Genomic DNA, 9,195 nt, shown 5'->3' on the forward strand with positions numbered 1-9,195 from the left:
GTGATTGTTATAATATATAAGTTATAATAAATTGTATTAGGGATTCAGAGTTTAGGTAAGAAATAGTAAATATTATATAAAAAAGAAAAGAGAAGATGAGTAGGAAATACTATACACTATAATAAAGATGATTTAAAATAGTAATATTGTAGTTAATTATATGTTATAACATTTGGAAATACTAACTATTATATAGCAAAAAACATGGAATTGGCTATAATAGCTTCCAACAAGTTGGGTCCAAATGCCTCTTAAATATAGTTTCCATTTTATCCTTAAATTTTAAAACGTTACTCTTTTACTTTTGCCCTTGAGTAACCAATACTTGCATTTGATTTTTGGTCTTCACTTTCAATTTATTGATTAAAAAAAAAGGTTAATATACCATTTTATTCATTGTAATTTAACTTTTACTCTATTTTAGCCCTACTTTCAATAAATCATAAATTCAATCCTTTAATTTTTTTTTTTTTCTTATCAATTCTGGTTAAATCTTGATAATAATTTTCATGCAAGAAGAGACATATAAGAATATATTGTCAGAAATTATAAATGGATTGCTAACAGAGGCTAAATAAAAATAACAATAATAATAAGAAACTAACTATTGGGACCAAGGTTAAAATTGAATAAAACGTAAAGTTTATAGATCAAAATGGTAGTTTAACACAAAAAGTTTCGTACATGTACGTTTATTCCCTATATTTATTTAGTTCAATGAATTAAAGTATGAGAATTTAAACATATGACCTCACAACAAAGGAGAACCTACCAAATTTATTTATTCCATCATAATGCTTTTAAATGTTATATTTTAGATGATGAGCTTAACAACTATTTTTCTTTTAAATTTTCTTACTGAATGCAACAAAAAGAATAAGAAAGTGCACAAAATCATATGAACTTGAGTTCAAAGCCACATTGAATTTGACAATTTTTTTCTTATGTTAAATCCAATGCAAAGCAACTCAAGATTTTAATGAGAGAATGAAAATTTATTGACAGGAACCAAGAACGTTATTCAGCTTAGGTTCTAAACTACATGGATTAACTTCAAGTTAACCTGATATCCATGTGATAAGGTTGATAAATATTTCAATTATCTGACTTTCACATAAATAGTGGTACACAAGTCATTGCCTACATTCTTTCTTTTTTTTACACATACAATTCAAACAATAGGGAGAGGATTTGAATTTATGATCAGCAAGAAAGATTGCTAACACCTCAACCGGTTGAGCTCTGTGCTCAGATTGACATGGCGTGCAAATTCTTAGGCTCTCGTTATTACGACGACGAAATAAACATATACAGAGATGAAAGGAATGGTTGTAAGTTTGTAACAGCACATTGAGGCATTGCCAGTGATGGCTTGCTTCTTTATTGGTAGAAGCTATGGGCTGGAAAGGAGAAGAAGAATGAGTCATTGGACAAAACTGAAGGATCTTTTGGATTATATAAGAGGACCAAAGGGCCAGTGTTTCAGTGCATTAAGATGGATGTCGTCTGCCCGCCTTCATTGAGCTGCCTGAGTTACAACATGTCGTACCAAATCAAGGAATGTACCATATGGTCGGTGACTCGGTATCAGTCTTCTTCGAGGGTCACTAATGTAGGTATCTGTCCATGATCCATAAAATCAATCTTATTCAGCCTCACACAACAGAGAACTTGCTCTGGCAGTTCTTCAGGTTTTTGTGCCTGTTAACAAAAGAGAAGCAATTAAGAATGCCAAAAAGAGACTTGGTTTGGCTGAGTAACACTTCTTCCCTCCTCTATCAATGCATATGTTCACTACTGCTAGTCCGCAATCATTTTCGGTTTGAAAAATGTGTCGATTTCCAAATGAGATTCCAAAGATCACATTGATTCACCAAAGGAAATAATCAAGGCTTCTAAACTTGCCCAAGTAGTGATGTGTTTCTCAGAGTGCCTCGTTTTGACATGGATCACAAATTTATATGTTAGGATAAGGATAAGTTCTTTCACGTTAAGAACTGGATTCTTTCCCTCTCCTAATTGATATGAAAAAAATATATGTATATCCTATATAACTAGAACAGAGAGTGCACTGGTACCAACTATATACCTGGATGGTTAAACCGAGATCAAGTATTCCATTTTTCAAACGTTCTCGAAATGATTCAAGTCCCTTTCTTGATATGTAGCTGAAACGATGAATGTCTAGATCGATCTCAAAGTAATTTTGACCCTGCAATTGTGAAATGGTGGTTGAAAAAGTCAGAAATGCTTCTATCTAACCTATAAGAAATATGGCAGTTGAGCATTACATTTTTCTCATTCCTTTTTTTCTCTCCTAATCCAACATTTAAGTGCAATATGAGTAATGCACCACCCAAGTAAACGAACCTGTGTCCTTAATTAAACATTCCCCCCCCCCCCCCCAAAAAAAAAAAAAAAAAGAAAAATGCTCTTGGAAACTCAATCCCTTTAAAAGAGTACCAAGGTTTTATGCTTCCAGATATTCAAGGAAAAGACAAAAATTCAAAGCAAATCTTGCCAATTTTCCTCTGGCCTACCACTAACGTTCATCGCTTATCAACCAAGTTGCCAATAATAGGTAAGCAGTGATATTATTCAGAAGTTAAACATACTCTGGCAACTTGAAGTAAGACCGAGTTTCGTTCTCTACAAATGGAACAATCAAAACTTGAAAACTAAAGGTTCCTACATATTTTGTTCATGTTCTAACTCTAAAATGGAATCAGAATATTCAAAGTCATTTGTTCTAATGTTTCTAATCCTATACCTTATAAAAATTGTGCTGAGGCCGTGAGAGGACAGGTTTTTCGTTATACGCACTGACGAGCTTCCTTTCAGTGGAGCTCAAATGGAGATCCTCTGGATTAACCACCCCTGCCATAATCTTTAGCCTTTCCCTGAATGGAACAGTAGAATCTTTTGTAAATCCTTTGGTTTTTTCCATCTCATCATCAACCAATTTCTGTAGAATAAGCAAAGAATATCTGTGCTGTAAGATATATTGGAAAGCCATGTTGAATGAGGAACCCACTTAGCAACTTAAGAACATAAAAGAGGAAAAAATAATATAGTGAAAATGAGGGCAGAAAATCATAGGTTTAATCAAATTAAAAAGCTCATTGCTTTAGGTGATTATGAAGATTTAAGTGTACTAAAAGCCAACGAACTCAGCATATTAAATTGAATTTGATGAGTGCCAGTTTACTTGGTGAGAAAAAAAATGTAAAAAAAGGAGCTTACCTTGATACTTTCCTGATAATGAAGGGATATATCCTTATCAAACTTCTCAGAGACTTTGAAATACAAAACAAGACTCATTCCCTCTCCATCACTATCACCCAGGAACATTGCAGCAGGATAAATAGGCAACTGCAACAAATTAGAAGACTTTTAAATGGTATAACATTTTAATCTAAAGAAAAATATAGAAAAATGGAACTTCAGTCATAAAAGCAGAAGGTAGTAAAAATGAGTTGGGGAACATAATTCAGCACAAATGCATTTTAGGTAGTATCATTTGCCATAAAACTGACCTGACTTAAAGAAAAATTACCTGAATGTTTACAATGAGTAATGGAGGCACTTTTGCATCAGATTTTACCAAAGGAAGCTCCAGGTATTGAGCAATGTGATTGATTTTCTTGGGACACATAAATAAATCAACGCCAATTGGAACATAAGGACTGGCATTTGGAGCAGGATATTTCTTCTTGTCTCTACATGTAAAGATCAGAAGAAAATAAAAAAAAATCACGAAAATCCGGCCACAGCCGAAGATAATATTGAGCAAGACAAAATTGCATACTTGAAGTAGCTTTCACCACGGAGTTTGAAAGTTGATGGTGGAATCTCGGACCAGCTTCCTGGGGGTGTTTTCTCTCCTGAAAAACATGGTATATGCCCAGCTCTAGGACGGTATAGATACTTCTTTGATTGGCCTGTTGCATACCATAAGATAGACAGGTTGTTATTGCTCTCTTTAACCATAAACTTCATGTGGAAGAAAGCACAAGGCCAGGAAAGGACATTTTGTACTATTTCCCAGAATCCAGGTCCCCAGTTTAAAACAAGAACTTTTAGCTGATCAAACAATATTTGATATATAATTTCTTAAATTTACTACCGCGTACTCTTTCTAATTCTATGAGATCTTAGTTATATGGAACTGCCCACGAAGACAAGTATTGAGGTCAAAAGGTTCACTCTTCCCTCTTCAGCTATGTGAGGTTTAAATTATTTCAACACTTACATTTTTCTATGGTTTCTTCTCCATCACATGACCGTCTCTTAAAAGAAAGCCTGAAAACTGCTGACTGCTTTTTGTGTCCCTGAGGAGTCTGAGAATTCAGAATCTTTTCATTGAAACTTATAGAAGGAACCATACGTGGTAAGGCAGACTTAATAATAGTCTCTTGATTCTTCTCTACAGAACTACGCCAATCCTCTTTTAGACCTTTGAAGCTGCCATAAGAATGATCTATCATCGACCTCTTCTTGCTGGAAATTTCATTACCGTGGCTACCCATCAGACCAAAAGCATATTCATCCTTGTTTTTAATACTTTCTGGTTTTCCTCCATCTATTTTCAGATAGCTTTCATGGTATTCTTCATATTTGCACTTGTTTTCTAGAAAGCATGACGATCTTTCATACTGAACCACTTGGCCACTTGAGATGTTCCCAATAGCATTTCCCACGGATGGAAAACCATCTGCAAAGAACAGATGATCAAACAATCAATACTCAAAAGTTCTAACCAGCCTAGTTATAACACAAGACTTTGAGTGGTTGTAAAATAGTTTCAGTAACCAAAGGATTCTCCAAAGGATTCTGACTGACACACTAGTATGTATGTTTAAGAGAAAAAGTCCACCATTCATATTACCTCCATGCAAACTGCTGAATTCATCATCTGAATCAGAGTCCAGAACACTGACAGAGTCGAACCAAGCCTCATCTTGGGCAATTGCTGAAACACAAAATTTGAAAGTAAAGTTCAATATGTGTGTAACTTCAATTTCCAGAACAGAACACACAACATTAAAAAAAGGGAACTAAATAGATAAAATAAATATTCACAAGATAGCATCTCAGGCATATGTCTTCAAGAATAATCGCTGGCTGACTAATCAAAGTTAATTAATGGTGCATTTGAATTCACTATTCATAAGTCCTTGATTTTCAAAATATTTGGCTATCATCGAGAAAAAAAAACTAAAGGGGAGCAACAGAAGCAACCAACTTTTTAGAAGGAAAAGAACCACCTAAACATGTTTTTACTAAGCTTTTGTTCTCAACAATAACAAGAGGTTTCAAAAACAACTCTCAACAGTCTTAATCCTAATTTCAGTTTTCACACTCAAAAGGTTAGACAAGATCATGTATAGTTCTATCTTCTATGCATGCTGTAATAAGGGGAAAAGAAAAACTACCATAAAACCAAATATCAATCACTCGCCAGATGCATTTTATAAGATCCTATCCGAGACCTCAATGAAATAATACAATGTTCTGACTAGGAGGGAAGCATAAGTCACACGGCAAACAGATTATAGAAAATGGTTAAATTGGAGGGGGCATACTGTTTGCATCATACTGACTATGGAGCCATTGCAACTGAGTGAGGTGGAATGTTGAATTTGAAACTTCTGATCTTCTACAAGTAGTGGTTGCACCACTCTCAAGATCCATATGAACAAACTCACTGACAGCATAATCAGTGACTCTATTTCCTGCATTGCTCTTTCTTTTTATGATAGCTCTTGGGATAGACCTGGAAATCTTTCTACCATATTTTCCAAACTGATGATGCAGCTTCTTCCGAGTTCTAATATTTTTTGATGGTGTTGATGCACAGCCTCCCATGATAGCCTTCCAAAAAGCGAAAGGAGCAATGGTTCCAAATATGAAAAATGATCTCCACAAACTCGATTCACCTCATAAAATACCTGAAAATGGTATATCAAAAATCAATTTTGCTTACATACTTCGTATTGATAACGTAAATCTCTACCATATATAAATGTAATGAGTGTCCAAGTGCAAGCGCCCAGTAGAAACAGAGACAGATTTTTTTGGATAAGAAGAAACAGAGACAGAGATTAAAACAAAATTTTGATAAAGAGAATGCTGAAGGACCAGTGGTCAAGTAACTCAAGTCTCTGACTGCAATGTTCATAAAACACACACACCTCATGTGGCTCTATAATTTTACTGTATATGGTGGAATCTATTCATTCATATACATGTGAGTTGCTCACAATTCACAAATTACTTCTCCTAAAGAAAAACAAGAGGGGGTAAGAAATATTTAAATCATTAAATGTGCATAATCTGGTTGAGAAGAAGAAATTTCCTAAGTGAACATGAACATGAAAAAGAGAAAAAACACGCAATACAAAATCTAACAGATTGGTAGAAAAAGAAAAAGAGAAGAAAAAGCCAGAATCGCAAAACTAAAAAGTTGAAAAATCGGAGAAGTTTGAAGTTTCAACCTTGCTTCTGGAGAAATTGGAAGATAGAGAGAGAGAGAGAGAGAGAGAGAGAGAGAGAAGAGTCCTCTTTCCTTGCCTATGCTTTCTCGAAACAGAAAACCCAAATACAAAAGAACAAATAAGTAGAAAAAGGAAGTTTAAGAGAGAAGGGTCAGAGGGTCCATTTAAAAGAATTGGAGGTCATAATGTTTCATGAGTAAGAACTACAGAAAAGAACAAAAGGATGAAAACAGCGTTGATGGCAATGTAAAATAAAAAAAGAAAAAAGAAAAAAAAAACAGTGATTCAGAAAAACAGAGCCATTTCACAGAAGAAAACAAAACACAATTGCGTTTTACTGCTCCAGACGATGATGATAGCGATTAACAACAACAACAATAATAAATACCACAATCATATCAAAACCCACAAAAGAAGAAAAAAATCTCGTGATTCAGCAGACTTAACCAAACAGAACGATCAAAACTTCAACAAGAAGATTTCACCAACAAAGGGTATTTCAACAAAGCATAAAGAAAATGCAGGAACAAACCAGAACTAATAAAGGGTGTTACAGTTACATACTAACAGAGATGAAACTCCAAAAACGATTCCGCGATGCCGGCTAGATCTCGGTGAAGTTAGCTCTCTTTCTCTGCGACCCAGAAACAAGAAGAAAGACACGGAGAGAGGGAGGGCGTGGAATCGTGAAAAGGGTTGGTGGGTGGGTCCAAAAAGAAACCGGATCGAGGTACAATAAAATACCCAGATGGCGATTCTTCCTCGAAATGATAAAACAGAATCGTCAATGGGAAAAAAGCAAAGAAATGGTGAGAAATGAGGGTTAAATACAATGGAAGAAGAAGAAGAAGAAGAAGAAAATGAGAAATGTTAAAGAAAATGGAACGTGAGATGCAGAATAAGAGGGGGGATTGAGAAGGTTCTATTTGTTGGTCTTACTATCTTCTTCCCATTTCTTTTCTCCTCCAATTTAGGTTTGTTTTTTGTCTCTGAATTCGTTGGCACAGAAACAGAGAAACAGAGAGAGAAGGGTTTGTTGTTGTCTTCTTCCAGCTTCAGGAGTTGTCTTTCATGGATTTCCGTATACTAAAATTTTCAATCCTTGGCTCCATTTCTTTCTTTTCAATTATTTCTATTTATATTCCCGAATTAAACCCATAATATTAAATTTCCCTTAAACTTTTGATATTTTCAAATTTTCGTCGAAGACAATGGATGGATTCTAATTAGTTTTTACATATTTATTTAATATAATTATCTAATATTATGTTATTATTATTATTATATAAATATTATATTTATCTAAATTGAATATTTAAATTTAGATTATATATATATATAAATAATTTGATTTATATTTTTTTTTACTAAAAAAATAATTAGTTTTTTTAGGCCAAAATTGGAGTAATTTATTTTTAAATTCAAATTGTCATATAAAACTAACCATAATAAACAATTTAGTGATAAAGTTAATTATTTAATTAAAAAATTTTCACATTTATTTATTTAAATTAATTAGATTTTTACAAAAAAGTAACGGAAAAAATTTCTGTGGGGAACCCAGGGACGGGAATGGCATCTCGACCCCGCTCCGTAGACATCTCTAATCGAATCTCCCACCTTTAAAATGAAAGATCATGTTAATTATTATTAAATTAAATTCATTTTTGTCCATTTCTACCTTTTAAACTATGATTAAACTACTCATAAATAAATAATCAAATCCAAAAAGAAATTTCAATACTTTTCCATTTTTTATTTTTTAAATTACTATATCAAAATATTGTTGTCCATGATGATAGAAAAGATTAAAATAATGTTAATGATAAGCTTGGTGTAGAATTTAGGGGTAGGGTGATTTGTATGAGAATAGAATAATTTATATGAAGGTGTCTATATTTTTCTATGGACATAATTTTACAAAATATAGGATTTTTCTATGGGTATCTTGATGGGGTTATGCCAATTGTAACTTAAGAAATAAACATTTTAATATCGGTCAATTATAGTGTATCTCAAGATATTAAACACTTTTTTTATTAGTCGAAAGGTTGAATTCTCGATCACTAATGCTATATATTTTGCAAACATCTAATCCTATGAAAATATTAGTTATTGCTTAAACTAATTCTCAAATAAGGAAAAAACATGTTTATCGGAACAAAATGCATAACATAGAGATGTAGAAACATACTTGTATTAAAGAAATGGTATTCGATTAATAAGTGGGCTTGGTTGAATGTCGGTAAAAATTATCATGATAAACGAAAAAGATAGAATGAACTAAAAAATTACGGAACATAATTATGAAATTTTAAAGCTTATTTAAAATAATAAATATCTAAATTGATGAACGTTTAGAAATCATTTTAATTTTTTAATTATAGGATTGTAAAACATAATTGTTATGTAAATTTGGCATGTAAGTTTGTATGAAGATTAGAAAATGAATTAAATATCTATTAAAAGATTGTGAGCATCACGACACACAAGTGCAAGACACATGAAAATTAGTTTAAAACATACAAGCAAGCAAGTACTTTATTTTTATTTTTATTTCCATTTTTATTTTGACTTAAGAGTTGGGCCATATCGATTTGCTTCGTAATATCTACTTTGTTTGTTTAATAATAATAATAATAATATCTACTTTTGTCCATACGTGCTAAACCCTTTTTTTTTTTTTTGTCGTTTTAAA

The 9,195-nt window shown here is 32.8% G+C and overlaps 1 protein-coding gene across 3 annotated transcripts; it reads right to left on the reverse strand.

Moving 5' to 3' along the window:
* Positions 1–974: 974 nt before the first annotated feature.
* On the reverse strand, positions 975–7,654 carry LOC120080245 (DUF1336 family protein (DUF1336)). Of its 3 annotated transcripts, none has more exons than XM_039034855.2 (10): positions 7,062–7,654; positions 5,586–5,951; positions 4,889–4,972; positions 4,253–4,714; positions 3,809–3,941; positions 3,557–3,719; positions 3,244–3,372; positions 2,771–2,965; positions 2,090–2,212; positions 975–1,701 (listed from the first exon to the last, which is right to left on the reverse strand). In XM_039034855.2, exons 2-10 carry the CDS (start codon positions 5,866–5,868, stop codon positions 1,588–1,590), a joined length of 1,686 nt encoding a protein of 561 aa, XP_038890783.1. In that variant the 5' UTR covers positions 5,869–5,951; positions 7,062–7,654; the 3' UTR covers positions 975–1,587. The 3 variants fall into 3 exon arrangements, with proteins under 3 accessions (XP_038890783.1, XP_038890782.1, XP_038890784.1); XM_039034854.2 differs by lacking the exon at positions 7,062–7,654 and adding an exon at positions 6,498–6,650; XM_039034856.2 differs by lacking the exon at positions 7,062–7,654 and adding an exon at positions 6,195–6,419.
* Positions 7,655–9,195: the final 1,541 nt, after the last annotated feature.

Source organism: Benincasa hispida, chromosome 6 (assembly GCF_027475165.1).
Source record: "Benincasa hispida cultivar pf3 chromosome 6, pf3_genome.v1.1, whole genome shotgun sequence".
Lineage (NCBI taxonomy): Eukaryota > Viridiplantae > Streptophyta > Magnoliopsida > Cucurbitales > Cucurbitaceae > Benincasa > Benincasa hispida.